The 14,948-nt window shown below is 38.1% G+C and overlaps 2 protein-coding genes across 2 annotated transcripts; one reads left to right on the top strand and one right to left on the bottom strand.

The window, feature by feature from the left end:
• Window positions 1-423: 423 nt before the first annotated feature.
• Window positions 424-2,195, bottom strand: LOC113273209 (glycoprotein 3-alpha-L-fucosyltransferase A-like). The gene is made up of 4 exons (XM_026522966.1): window positions 2,145-2,195; window positions 1,330-1,499; window positions 680-941; window positions 424-465 (listed from the first exon to the last, which is right to left on the bottom strand). The coding sequence occupies exons 1-4, from the start codon at window positions 2,193-2,195 to the stop codon at window positions 424-426; spliced, it is 525 nt and encodes a 174-aa protein (XP_026378751.1).
• An 8,240-nt stretch (window positions 2,196-10,435) lies between these two features.
• On the top strand, window positions 10,436-12,180 carry LOC113274321 (omega-hydroxypalmitate O-feruloyl transferase-like). The gene is made up of 2 exons (XM_026523739.1): window positions 10,436-10,906; window positions 11,020-12,180. The coding sequence occupies exons 1-2, from the start codon at window positions 10,442-10,444 to the stop codon at window positions 11,896-11,898; spliced, it is 1,344 nt and encodes a 447-aa protein (XP_026379524.1). The 5' UTR covers window positions 10,436-10,441; the 3' UTR covers window positions 11,899-12,180.
• Window positions 12,181-14,948: the final 2,768 nt, after the last annotated feature.

Here is a 14,948-nt window from a genome sequence, read left to right as displayed (position 1 = left end):
TGAAACCGGTTTTAGTTTCATCATAAATAAGATGAACCCATAATTGGTGCGAACCGAGTGTCATCCTGCAACAAAGTGAACTAATGTCAGCAAGCAGTGATACAACTTAAATACTCAAGAATGAACAAAAAGTAAATTCTCAATAGACAATCCAAAATCAAGTTGATCACCAATCGAAAATCAAGTTGATCACCTAAAAAAATTTTCCTTGTCTACTAACTTATATGTCCTAGAAAGTTCATTATTTAATTGTACACTATGAATAACAAAAGATACCCATATGAACATCTAGAAAGCTTGACGTGATTGGTGAATAGTTAAGCAAACATGACCACTATATATCAAGAGATTTGACATTGCAGGTGCAAAGTTTATTGCTAAAATAGGTATCCTATTTTAGTCGTCAAGAACCTCAACAAACTATTATCTATTAGCAACAGCAGGCAACAGAAGATACATGCTAGGCTGTTGAATAATAATATAAATATTGTAACTGTAACATGCACTTACGGAGTTGCTAAATTAAATTTTTGTGGTCTATGTCTCTAATAGAATTAAAAATCTCTTCACAAGCCAACCAGACAACACTAAGCATATAATTCTAGCATGATTTTATAAACCCCGTCTAGGAGCTGGACAAAAGTTTCAAAATAAGGCACCAAAATGGAATACGATATACAGAGTAATATGTATGATTTCTACCTCCATTACGGTTCCGATGGCAACCACCATAGGAATCTATTGGAATATTTGACTTCTCAAGCATCTCAAGGGCCTGCAAAAGGAAGTTTCGGGCACCACAGTCGGAAATGAAGGCAGCCGCAAGGGCCTTTTCTGTCTGTGGTTGTAAGGGTGCCATAATGTCATACTCAGCCCACGAAAAATAACCAACAGGAACATCTGATGAGAGACTAGTTGTCATTACAACTTTAAACCCTTTCCTAATACAAAAGAAATTATAGAAAACGTTAGTCTTTAGCAACTCTTGATAGTTCTGGAGTGGTAACAACAATAAGACATATCTGATGTCATAGATGGTTACTCGCCAGTAGTTTCATTCTGATGTGCTAAGGTTAACTTTTGTAGCCTAAAATTCAGACTTGTAGGGATGCCTGTGAACGCTAAATATATATTTTCAATTAGCAGTGTTCATTTAATGCTTACTAGAACGGTTATCAAGTCACAAAGGGGATTACTTCTAATTCAGCGCCTCACACATATCCACAATCTTGCAAATTCATCGTCTAAAGTCTGAACTATCAAACTAACAAGACTAGCTAGTTCATCAATCTTATTTCTAAAAAGACATTTTGGATTGTGCTTACCCACTCTCGTGTCGGAGCAACGTTATTCTCTGAATAATAATGTGATGACTCCATTATCCGAAGAATCCCAGGCACTCCATTACTAGGTTGACCAAACGAAGCATCCGGCGTCTTATCATCTCCACTTTTATGTCCAAAATGACATCCAACAGAGCAAGTATCCCACTCCTGAGCCTATATGCACATAAAAAAACTAACCATTTTCGGGCCTTTTCTTCAATTTCATGTAACAAATCCTAGCATACATCTAATCCATTATCAAGCACAACAACAATTCAAACTCATAAACAAAATTCAATTTAATTAAGGATAAGATTAGATGGAACCAATTATGGTTTCATCATAAATACGATGGAACCAATTTCGTTTTCATCATAAATAAGATGAAACCGTAATTGGTTTCGTCAGAATTCAACTGCAAGAAAAATTGCAAACCATGATTCATTCTGTTTGACCACACCAATACCAATAACCTGTGTTGGTTTATAAAAAAAAATAACTTGAAACTCGCACAAATATTGTAAGGCATGGACACACACAGAGGTCTCAACTATTGAAACAAACAAATCATTTCACAAGTATCTATTAATGAATCACTCAACTTGGTAAACACATAACTAACAAGCAGCCACACGTTGAGGACTGCAACTAAGCATATGCTGCACCAAAAACAAACACTAATCAGGAAGAAAAAAACTGCGCAAAAACCAATTTTGGATTTCCACTATGAGAATAAAAAGTTTCTACACATTTAAACCTGCTAGAAACACTCATAGTTACTAGGCTCCAGCCCGTCCCACATCCTATTCACCATTTTACAATATCATCCACCTCAACAATAACACGTATCCAATGGATTAGTGCATCCATGTTCTCCCTACCTATGGTTACTAGTTGCTAGCAACATTAGGTGGAAGTCTGTTCCACATTCTATATACCGTTGTATAAGTTCGGAGCAAATATAAACAAAATAGAATTTAACTACATCATAAATCTAAACAGCAGAAGAGTTAGATACATAAATCCCATTCAGAACAGTCAAATAGGAAAAATACATCATCATATGACTATAAAGTCTACCCATACATGACTAAATCTTCACTTCGCTTCGCTTGTAAACCTCATCAGACCACACTAGTGATGCAGTTGTTGTTTCATATGATCTCAACACATATCCAACCACATTTACAAAAAAACATTTCTTCTTGTATAAATAGATAAAATTCATTTTTATTTACCTTAATTGTTGTAAAAACCCAACTCAAAATTCATTCAATTTTTAACCTAAAAAATCAAAAGAAAACTGATTACCTTCCATACAAAAGACCGAATTCCAGCACCATCAGGTATTCATACCGATGTTAATCTTTTGAAAGCTGACATTCATAAAATTAAAACCAAATTCTTTAGAAATCAGATTCTGATTGGAAATTAGATACAAAAAAACCCTAAAATGAAATACGCACCTCTTGTAATAGTTGAGGTTGAGGTGAAATTTCTTCAAATCAAACAATAGATGATGATGATAATGATATATCATCATTGTGATTCAACTTTTTGTTTAGTGATTCTCGGAGATGGTCAGAAATTGAAGGTTGGATCGGAAGAGGAGGAGTAGGAGGTTCGGTAAAATTATATGATTTGGAGTACCACCACCGTCATCATCATTGATACAAATCGATTTAACTCAAAAAATTAATACCCAATCTTCGTTGAATCAAGATTTGTATTTCGAATTTGCTTGTAGATAATGACATGGAAATGGGTTTGATTGAGGTGTAATGGTAGGAAGAGAAGTTGTGGAGGTGATTTTGGTGGAGGATCAGGATATTGCAGTGGGTTTAGTGGTGGTGCAAGAGTAGGAGGTTGAGGTGTTGCTGCTGGTGAAGGAGGCGGCGATGGTGTTAATGAAAGATATAGACGCGGTACTGGTTTCAGTGGTGGTTTGAGAGTTTAAGAGAGATTGGGGAATTAATATCTCGTAAAAAGAAAATAATAAAAAAGGGTAAGCCTGGTATTTCTGAAATAGGAAAAGATCTAATTTAGATTATTATTTTGGATTTGGAGTTTTTGTATCACTTTTGGGGGAAATGGAGTTCTTATAACTCTCAACATATGGCTGGAGTTTTTGCATCACTAATTTGGTCACCTTGGTGTTTTATGACTAGTTTTGAAAAGTATTTGAAAATTGGCAGGATGAAACTGTTTACATCCTTGCTATTTTTACATTTTTGTCCATTTAAACAGTATCAAAATCTAAGTATCCTTTTCACCCAGGAATTATTGGTTTTGATCTTTTTGACCAATTTTATGTTATTTCTTTTCTTTTTTATCCTGGCGTTTTTAGGGGCCACTCAAAAGGATTTAGGGGCCAACAATAAAACAAAAAAGGTCACCCAAAGGGAAAATGTAGCCAGCCCTTATCTCGTGTAATTCGTAATGGCGAAATTACCCTTATATATTCGGAGGATATGATAACATTGTTACCCTCCGAATGCAATCGGAGGCCAAAATATTTGCCAGACGTCCGATTATACGAGGTGCAGTATTTCTTGGTTCGTGTTTTGGATTCGGCGTTAATCGGGAGTTAAATATATTACAAAACCTACCGATTATAAGTTGCCGCAAATTCAAATTTTGAAAGCTACCATAATCGGTAGATATGCTAAATCCAATACCTACCGATTATTGGTTTCTCCACATTCAACTTTCGTCAAATTAGCCGTTGGAGTTTTTGGGAAAAACAAAAAGAGCCGTTGGACCCTAAACCTATATAAAGAAACTCATATCTATCACCCCAATTGCACCAAACTCTTTCCTCTCTTCAGTTTTAATTTTCATAACAAAAAACATGGATATTGCTTTTGCCGAAGAAGAAGATTGTGCTATTTATAGAGCGTGGGTTGTGGTAACTACTCATGATCGTGTTCACAAGCTCCACAAATCGGAATCCGAAGAGCAGATATGGAACCGTATCTTAATGGTATTTGAGGCCTTATATGGTAATCGAATTCGAAGATCATCCAATGACATTAAGATGAGAAAGAATGCGCTAGATAAGGAGATTGACAAACTTGAAGATGAGGAACGGTTTGTTAGGAACGCTTTTCGTTGGTGGACGTATGAAAAACGAGTAAGTATCTCTGTAACTCCAATTCACATTAACAAAATTTAGTACTAACTTGTTACTCATTCGTAATTTCAGAGAAATCTTGCGGATCGCCGGTATGTGGACCTCTACGGGAAACGATTTGAACATGAAGGATGCTACAAAATCAAGAGGGACAATTTCTATGGTCACTGGAAGTTATGATCTGTTTTAATACTTTTATGGTCAATTAGGAGTATGGATTTAGGTGCTTTTGACGAAATTGTAAGGTTAAGGCCGTTTGAACTTTATGTAATGGATGTAATCGGAGTATTATTAATATAAAAACTAGCCGATTATACGAAATCGGTAGATTATTTTGTTAAACAACCTACCGATTGTAATATTCGGTTATTTTATGAGTCAACTTTCTTTCCGATTATGGTGTTGTTTGGTTCCAGGAAACAGTTTTTTTTTTAACTTGTAATATTCGGAGGATAATGTTTTTGTAAAGTTCCGAATGTATGATGGCCCAAAAATCAGAATTTGGAAAAACTTATACTTTTCAAATTTTGTCTTCGAAATAATCGGACGTTAAATTAGTTACCAAAACTTCCGAATATGGGATGTCTAACCTTCAATATGGGCCCTTGGAACCACCTGGAGCCATGGCGTGGTTTTTTTTGAACTTGTGATATTCGGAGGATAGGTTTTTTATAAAGTTCCGAATGTACGATGGCCCAAAAATCAGAATTTGGAAAAACTTATACTTTTCAAATTTTGTCTTTGAAATAATCGGAAGTTAAATTAGTTACCAAAACTTCCGAATTTGGGCTGTCTAACCTTCAATATGGGCCCTTGGAACCACCTGGAGCCATGGCGTGGTTTGTTTTGAACCTTTGATATTCGGAGGATAGGTTTTTTATAAAGTTCCGAATGTACGATGTCCCAAAAATCAGAATTTGGAAAAACTTATACTTTTCAAATTTTGTCTTTGAAATAATCGGACGTTAAATTAGTTACCAAAACTTCCGAATATGGGATGTCTAACCTTAAATATTGGCCCTTGGAACCACCTGGAGCCATGGCGTGGTTTGTTTTGAACTTGTGATATTCGGAGGATAGGTTTTTTATAAAGTTCCGAATGTACGATGGCCCAAAAATCAGAATTTGGAAAAACTTATACTTTTCAAATTTTGTCTTTGAAATAATCGGAAGTTAAATTAGTTACCAAAACTTCCGAATATACCACACAAATCATTGTCATTTGAACTTTTCTAACTTAGTTACTCAAACAAATTTCTGAATGTACAACAAAAATCATTGTCATTTATCTGCTCTTCTTTACTTTACGACCGTGACTACCTCCCAGTCCTGCACGACCACGGGTTTGAGCACCTTCAGTTTGAGCACCTTCAGTTGGAGCAGCTTCAGTTGGAGCAGCTTCACCGCTCGATGAAGCTCGAGTTCTTTTAACCGTCTTTGATACTGCCACCTTGGGCTGATGCCTCTTCGTGACTTTCTCCCCAAACTGCGCAGCATAATCTTCGTTATCCATATTATCAACTAGATCTCTAGCCTCTTTGATCTTCTCAGCTGGCATGGGATCTCCGCTCTTCAAGCATGCAATTAACATTTTGGAAACACGCTTGAACTTATTCACCTGTTTTTTATACGTAATGACATAACATCAAACGGTAATTACCTAAGATTTATAGGAATAATATAAAATGAACAAAAATATAAGAACACGCACCAGTCTATCATAACCAGCTGGTTTGTCTTTGATGATACAATTATAACTTGAACCCGCCGCAGTAGTGTTGGATTTGATTTCACGGATAACCAAAGGATGTGATACCTTGTTATACCAACTCATATAGTCTGGAGAATTTTCATCACCTCGGATGGTTCGTCTACCAGTGTCGATAATGAAGTCATTCCTCTTATCCCAGTTATCAAGAACAGTAGGTGGGCCTGTGTGAACAATCGTGAGATTGTCACCACTAGAAGAACACAACTCCAACTCCAATTTGTAGTAATCCCCCATTTTCTCCAGAGGTTGATGTTGTATATACCCGTGTTGTCGCATCACCCTAGAGGGGTTATACATCACATATCCTGTGGGGTGCCACAATGGTCCAAAATAAAGGGACAATCCGACCGAACATTTATATGCCCACTGACTCGATCTTCCTTGTATGGATCAAAGCATACGTCTGAGGCCTTCAATTGGTCCAAAATCTCCCTCATGCGAATCAACTGCTGCTCCTTTGTCCTAGAACGGTTGTCTTCAAATATATACTTTGTTCCTCTAGGAGTACCTTTGCACCACCCCGGGTTCTCTCCGGCCAACTTCAGGATAGGGAAGTGGTCATAGATCCATGCCTATATACATAAGAAACCAAGTTTTAGTAAATAGATTGTGTATATTCGGTAGTAATTTCCAAACATAATTTCCCATTATATATAATCGGAAACAAAACTGAGTAGCTATCCACCGAATACACAACATTCGAAAATATATATGGATCATTTCCTACCGAATATGCGTCATTTGGAGTTCAGTAACCTATAGCTTTTCTGGCCTGTATATTCGGTTCTAATATCAAAAGAATATTTCCGATTGTATATAATCGGGAAAACAATTAAGTACCTAGCCACCGAATAACCAACATTCGGAAAATAAGATGGATCAATTCCTACCGAATATGCGTCATTTGGAGTTCAGTAACCTATAGCTTTTCTGGCCTGTATATTCGGTTCTAATATCAAAAGAATATTTCCGATTGTATATAATCGGAAAACAAAGTAAGTACTTAACCACCGAATAACCAACATTCGGGAAAAGAGATGGATAATTTCCTACCGAATATGCGTCATTTGGAGTTATGGATATGCATCATATGTATTGTCTACTGAATAACTATAGAGTGAGTTATAGAGTTAAAGAAAAAAACCTGCAATAGAGCCACATTCCCGGCAACTTGGCAGGTTCCTAGCCTCGAAGCCTTTCTCAACTCTTCCATCAAGAATGTAGGCATGCCGTGCCCCAAGAATAGTCACCGACTTCATGGAGAGGATCCAAAAGTTGTATAAGGTTGGCGTCGATCCGGTTGCCAGAAGTATTGGGTAATATGACACATCCCAATACACAAAGGAGATATGCGGTGGCAGCGTGGTTCACTTGCTCATCAGTTAACGTTCCATTCTTTTCCTTCTCCAAGGTGCCTCGAAACATATTCATCAAAGATGTAATGTTGATCTGTCTTGTTCTGTAACTTGCATGCCTCCTAAACTCTGTTGTTGTTGTCTCTTCATCCCAACCTAAGCACTTGTTAGTTAGAGAATAAAGTTGTTCCCAACTTAACTGCTTTGTGTAGTTAAACTTCACAGCTGTGCCTTGGTCGGGAAGGTTAAGAATCTGCAAACATCATCCGGGGTGATCGTCATCTCCCCAAACGAACGGAAAGTATCGGTCTCAGGATACATTCTCTCCACGAACGCCGATATGGCCACACGATCATGTTCCAACAATGAATTCTCGGCGGCATTAGCTAACCCCGAGTTGGCAACAATTGTCTTGAACCTTTCACATTCACCGGATAAAGGCCACGCAAGCATTTTTGTTGGTGCGGCGGTAGGTTTGAGTAGACGGACCGCATCTTGATGATCCTATTAATACAAGTATTACGATATAACACATACAATACATTAATAAAAAATAGTAATTTTATTACCTCGGTTTCATATATTTCTCTGGCCCATGAGTCTTTGTATCCAAATAGCAATTTTCCTCCATCCGCTGGTAGTCCAAGGATTGTGCCTGCTGGAATACCCTTCTTCTTCAAGTGCTGAGGGACAAGATGTGATGCTTTCTTAGCAATATCCTTCCTTACAACATCTTTTCCTTTTTTGGCTTTTTGGGTACCACTTGGTTGTCCTTCTTCTTCTACTCTTGCCACTGGATCAACTGGTTCAACACTTGGTCCTGCACTTTGTTGAGCGGCTTGTTCAACACTTGGTCGCACCCCTTGTTCACTGCCTTGTTGTTCAACAGTTGGTTGCACTCCTTGTTGACTGCTTTGTTCTTGTTCGCTTTGTTGAGCACCTGAATTATCTTTGGCACTCCTTTCCCTCCTAGCACTAGCTGTCACTTTCTTCCTCCCTTCTCGACTTTGTCTAAACAACAAAGAAAGGAACAATATTTACAAACTATACAATCGGAAGACAAAGTATGGAAATATAACCCGAATGTACACATTCACGTAAGAAGACACATATTGTTCCCGAATACAAAACAATCGGAAGCTAACTAAACATATTTGCAACCGAATATACATCAATTGGAGTTCAGAAGCTGTAAATTTTTCATCCTACACAATCGGAAGAAAAAGTGCACCTCTATAACCCGAATGTACAAATTCGGAAGTAAGAAGACACATATTTTTTCGAATGAAAAACAATCGGAATATAACTAAACACGTTTACAACCGAATATTCATCAACTGGAGTTCAGAAACTCTAAAATTTTATCCTACACAATCGGAGGTATAAAAATTATATTGTCTTCCGAATAAATACTGGCCCCAAAATGGGATTTTTCCTATATCATAAATTTTGAGATTTTTTCAATATATACATTCGGTAGTGAGTGTTTTTCCGAATACTTTGTGTCTACTTAAATATATTCGGTAGCCAAAAAATTCATTAAACTACCGATTATTAGCAGTTTGTATCCAGGAAGATATGGCCACCAATATTCGGCAGATAATCATCAAATCTTTCTCCCGAATACTGTCGATGTTCTTGAAAAATGAAGAACACGACTACATTCGGAAGTAAATGAGCATGCATATCGTCCGAATCTGGATAAATAACCGAAAACCCTAGAAATTTTTTTTCTCGATTCGACGAATTAAAGCGAAATAAACCCCAAAAATGATAGATTCTTACCTAATTGGGGCCATTTGAAGTTGACGAAGTGTTTGAGTCTCGGAATCGCCACCACCGACTACATTGTCGGGTACTTGTTCTTCGCGTTCTTCTTCATTTGCAGCAAGAATTTCTTTATTTCTTGCTAAAATTCCAATGTTTGGATCGATACCCCGAGCAACATTTTTGGTTCTAGGTCTCTGGTTTCATTTCTCTTATCCATTGTTTTATAATCGAATCGACGATGTTTTGATTTTACGATTCGCGGCGATGTTTCGGTTGAACGAGGAAATTTTTTTTTTCTTCCACAATCGGAAGATAATATGAAACTGGAAGAAGAAGAGTTGAAATGAGTAGAATTGTTTTTGATTTGGTTTTTATACAGTTTTACCAGAATGGCATTTATGTAACTTCAATATCATATAGGGTACCCCTTAACTAGAGTCTTTGGCTGGGTATAAATTGATGGCCCCTAAATCCTTTGGGATGGCCCCTAAAAACGCCAGGTTTTTTATCTTGTTCCTGGTGAAATACGATTATTGAATACATACATTTTTTTTCTTTTTTTTATGGAATATTTGGTAATAACCAAACTCTGCTGACATTGTAATGACAAGTTCCTCTTAACCTAACCTATTAACAACAATATCATAAGTAGGTTTATTGTAGGAGTAAAAAATAAAAGGTTAGTATATTTTTTTTCGCCTCTTCACCAAATGAACCTCAGTCAACAAACTTTGACACAGCTGATTATGGTGTTTAACTAGGCGAAATGCTTGCAACTGCTGCTCTAAAATAAGAAATGGTATGCTATAAAAAAACAAAAATTCCTAGTTGTTCACGCTTGTTGATGTGGCGAGCCAATAGCCCGTGCATCTTGGCATTTACTTCATGAAATTTACCATCTCGGAGATTAGAGTATCCAAATGGGCAGCAGATAAAAATTTCAAGCAAGTAAAGTGCAAATGTCGTGCACCATCAGGGTCGTTAGATTAACTAATTCAGCCATGTTATTTTGATTTTGACTTCTTCTATTTCCCTATATATAGTGTGGCTTACTTGAACCAAAACATCAATTGCAAAACCTTTTGTGATGGGGAGCTATTCATCAGACCATCTTCTTAACAATCTAAAGATCGTAGGAAAACCAACTTTGGTTACTCCAGCAGAGGAAACACAAAATGGTCTATATTTTCTTAGCAACCTTGACCAGATAGTGCCGTTTACATTCTCGACCGTGTACTACTTCAAGTCTTCGTCAGAATCACTCGTCGAAACCATCAAGGATTCCTTCGCAAAAATTCTCGTTTACTACCATCCCTTTGCTGGCCGGTTGAAAATCAGCGAAGATGGGAAGCTGGTAATCAATTGCACAGGAGAAGGGGGTGTTTTTGTTGAAGCTGAGGTTGACTGTAATATGGATGAGATTGGAGATTTTGAATCAACTAATACTAAAACTCTTTCGAAGCTTGTTTATGATATTTTCGATGACGAAGAAATTGTTTATGACATTCGTCAAGCAAAAAGTATACTCGATGTTCCTCCTCTTAGTGTGCAGGTTTGCATACTCTTACTTAAACTAGTCATACATTACATGCTGACCTTTTCTTAGGCATATGTCGGAAAATCAATTTTGCAAACCTTCTGATATCAGTTTATATTCGGCTGTAGGTAACCAAATTCAAGTGCGGAGGATTTGTTTTCGGGCTAAGCGTGAACCATTGTATGCTAGATGGAATATCTCTTGTGCAATTTTTGAACTCATGGGGTGAAATTGCCAGGGGCTTACCATTAACCATGCATCCGTTTCTAGACAGAACCTTACTCAAAGCAAGAAACCCGACTAAGGTAGAGTTCACCCATAATGAGTACGCAGAGATTGAAGACATATCGAAAGACACGGCTAATCTTGACAAAGAAGAAGATCTTTCTTTCAAGTCTTTCATTTTCGATCCAGTAAAGCTAAAACAACTGAAAACAAAAGCGATGGAAGATGGGGGGGTTCTTCAGACATGTTCAACATTCGAAGCACTGACTGCTTATATGTGGAGAGCTAGATGTCAAGCATTAAAACTCCATCCAGATCAAATAGCGAAGCTATACTTTGCAGTAGATGGTAGGGATAGAATTGATCCCCCGTTGCCAAAAGGGTATTTTGGCAATGGTGCCATGTTCATGAGTACTTTGTGCCCAGCAGGTAAACTACTGGAAAACCCAATGTCATTTACTATTCAGCTAATTCGAAACTCCATTAAATCGGTTACAGATAGTTACATAAGATCTTCCATTGATTGCTATGAGGAAACAAGAACTAGAGCTTCTCTATCCTCTACGTTTTTGGTAAGTACTTGGTCTAAGCTACCTTTTCATACTACGGATTTCGGTTGGGGAGAGCCATTTTCATTCGGACCAGTTCCTCTTCCGGGATTGGACTTGTTCTTACCTCATGGTGAAGATAGAAAGAGTATAAACGTATTCCTTGGCTTGCCAGCGTCCACAATGAAAATCTTCGAAGAACTTATGCGGACAGATATTCAATCTATGAATTGATTGTTTTTTATCTCAATGGAGGTCAAAACCTGTTACTTCTTTCACGTGTTCTATTTGATAGTAAATCTCATGTCCTCCCCAGAAAAGTTATCAGTCTCTGCGTGTACATGGTCCAGCACCAGCAAGCATATATTATCGTTTTTAAATATTTAAAATAATGTCGAATATTTCTTATGATGTGATCAAGTTCATGTTGCTGGTGAAATATATATTGTTTATTCAGGGTTTGTAATCAGTCGAGTATAATTGCAAAAATTACAAAATGTTTTGTTTTTGTTTGTCTGTGATTATGTCAAACCTCAGTCTCTCTTTGTTAGGTGCCTCGGTCTCTCTCTTTGTTAGGTGGCACTTGTTTCTATTGCTGACTCGCTCGTAATACAGAAAATTTTGTAATCTCTAGTTACCTAAAATATGTGTCGCGTGACACACTGAAGTCCCCGGTCCAGCTGTTTTCCATGTCGTTTTTCTTCAGCGATCGTATGTCCAGGAGTCCCACGTCTTCCTATAATCTTTAACAAAGATTTTCTTAACAGCAAATTAAAACTCGTAAAATTGTTGAAATGGAAATTACTACTCCCTCCATACTTATTATACGGGTAGAATTTTGAATTTTGTTTGTACCAATTGATAGGCGGAGTTCTATTTTCAAGATGAATTTTCTCACAAATACCCTTATTTATTGTACATAGAAAATTGTTGTAGTAATAAGACAAAGGGTAAAACAAGAAAAACCATGAAAAATAATGAATTCAAGGTAATTTTCTTAATCTAAGAGAATTGGTCCCTCCACTTATATATGTGATACAGAGGGAGTATTTTCTTAACATTTTTCTTTTTGTTAAGTCCAACTATTTTCTTAACAGTAAATTACAATATGTGTATCTAATGAATTCAACGGTTAACGGTGCTAGCATAAACGAAAGAAAGAGGGGGGATGCCATCCCGGCGAGATCTTCGGCTCAAAATAAAAAAGGGATGTGGCGAGATCAGTAGACACTACGGACTTTATTGAATTAAGTCATGGTATGAGAATCTACTAAGTGATAACTTTCAAATTCAAAGAAACCCTGGAATTAAAAATGGACAATCCTGAGCCAAATCCTGTTTTTAGAGAAAAAAATTTAAGAAATTTCTGAAAGCGAGAACAAAAAAAGGATAGGCACAGAGATTCAGTGGAAGTTGTAATAAATGGAGTTGACTGTCTATTAGGCTTCTACGGAATCAAAGGCAGTTTCCGACCCACACACTCGGGGCCCTCAAGACATGATGTGTTCGTGGATATCAACTTTTCGACCGAGTATCCAGGAATGTAGTCCTTCCAATGTGTAACACCCCGTGTTTTTAGCATGGCGCATGATAAAAGATGCGCCATGGCCTGAGATGAAGCTTCATCCAAAGCTTCTGTTGCGTAGGAAAAGGAACATTGGCCCTTGGCCAATGCGTTGACAATGCTCAGCCAACATGGCTGGACACCGAGCTGGTAATGTACAGCCAACATGGCTGGACATCGGGTTAGCAGCGGACTACCAACATGGCTGGACATCGGAGTTGACATTGGCAGTGAGCAGCCATCTTGGTCGGTCATTCATAAATTCATGGCAACGGCCATGAATAGTGAAGCAAGCATGTCAATATGCTCCCCTTTCCATACTTGTAGAAATTCCATTAAGACATATATATGGAGGGGTACTTGGTTGAAGGTGCATATACGGACCATGCACCAAGTGAGATAGGCTTAGACATGTAAAGACATCACGGCCCTTCACGGGACCTGGCTCAGGAAATGTTCAGCAGTCATGGCCGGACATTGAAACTGGCATGTGAGCCAGAACTGAATGTACCGCCATTACGGCCGTACATCGCAGTTTGCTAGAATGGTAAGGTGCAGCCATCACAGCCTGGAAAGTTGATGAATGATTTTTGCTCCCCAAATTTGAGTTGTAAAAATGTCAAATTAACATATATAGGGAGGGGTAGTTGGTTGATGGTGTATATGCGGACTATGCACCAAGTAAGCTTCATGGCTTATCCGGAAGAGTATAAATGATGCCTAAGGCTCATTTATAGTTGCGTAGCCTCGTGAAGAGGGCATTTGATGCTTAGGAATCGTTATACCATATTGTAGACCAAACGTGCATCACTTGGATGCATTTTGGCGGAACGGCCTATACGGACTAGGCCATTACCTTTATTTCTTGGTCATGGCCTTGCAAACGATTGGTTTAAGTTTCCGTCCCTTCGAGGATGAACTACTGTCTGTGCTTCATCCCTTTAGAGTGGGGAAGGGTACGTAGGCAGCCGCAATGAGTTGCAGCATTGCCGGTCCAGCACTTTGTCGCTCATATCATCTAATTGGGAGATGATTGCGACATTCTGGCCTCTCATATCATCTGGCTCGGTAATTCGATGCAGGAGATGATTGTGGCCAAACTTAATGAGGCTAGTTGCATTCCATTCCTTGGATGCTCATACATCCTATCAAGGCGTTCGACATAGGCTAAAAACCCGAGTGTCATAATTTAGCTCAAGAGGAGTCCATTTTGATGGGAAACGTCCCAAAGATCAAGACATGTTGATCTATATATCCACATGGTCACAAGAATTTAGCCAAATTCCATCATTTAGGGCCTCAAATTGTCGTTTTTGCCATTTTATGAAGATTTTTGTTTTCTTAATAAACCTTTCGCGGAACAAGGGTAAGTTGGAACGGTGTGGAAGCTAAGTTAGATGCATCATACTCCACGAGCATGCTTGCAAGGGCAAATGGACGTGCATTTCCGTAGCTTTGAGGCCCGGATCGTAGCTTCATCATAGCGCATCGGGGAAGTTACGGCCTGCGGGGCAACGCGCCAAAAGCGTAATTTTCCGGTCCGTCACAGTTGGTATCAGAGAAAGTTCCGATAAAACACTAGGGATTGTGCGGAGTGAACTCATTGGGGAGTATTTTCCTTAATGGAAAATTAAAGTTCGAGAGTAGGCTAACTTTTGCGCGGAAAGGGTTGGTAAATGCTATGCCAGTTACTTTTGCGAATCGAGTTGAGCTTGTTTGA

Source organism: Papaver somniferum, chromosome 4, assembly GCF_003573695.1.
Source record: "Papaver somniferum cultivar HN1 chromosome 4, ASM357369v1, whole genome shotgun sequence".
NCBI lineage: Eukaryota > Viridiplantae > Streptophyta > Magnoliopsida > Ranunculales > Papaveraceae > Papaver > Papaver somniferum.
Note: the sequence above shows the minus strand (reverse complement) of the source record. Positions and strands in the feature narration are given on the sequence as shown.

Bases quoted from the DNA above. Each gene is read 5' to 3' on its own strand.
- LOC113273209 (XM_026522966.1), bottom strand. From the start codon at position 2,195: ATGGATGCACTAATCCATTGGATACGTGTTATTGTTGAGGTGGATGAT. The intron at 1,500-2,144 runs GTAAAATGGTGA...ATGTGCATATAG, and splicing joins TTGTTGAGGTGGATGATATT to GCTCAGGAGTGGGATACTTG. The intron at 942-1,329 runs GTGGGTAAGCAC...CTTTTGTATTAG, and splicing joins AACGTTGCTCCGACACGAGA to GAAAGGGTTTAAAGTTGTAA.
- LOC113274321 (XM_026523739.1), top strand. From the start codon at position 10,442: ATGGGGAGCTATTCATCAGACCATCTTCTTAACAATCTAAAGATCGTA. The intron at 10,907-11,019 runs GTTTGCATACTC...ATTCGGCTGTAG, and splicing joins TTCCTCCTCTTAGTGTGCAG to GTAACCAAATTCAAGTGCGG.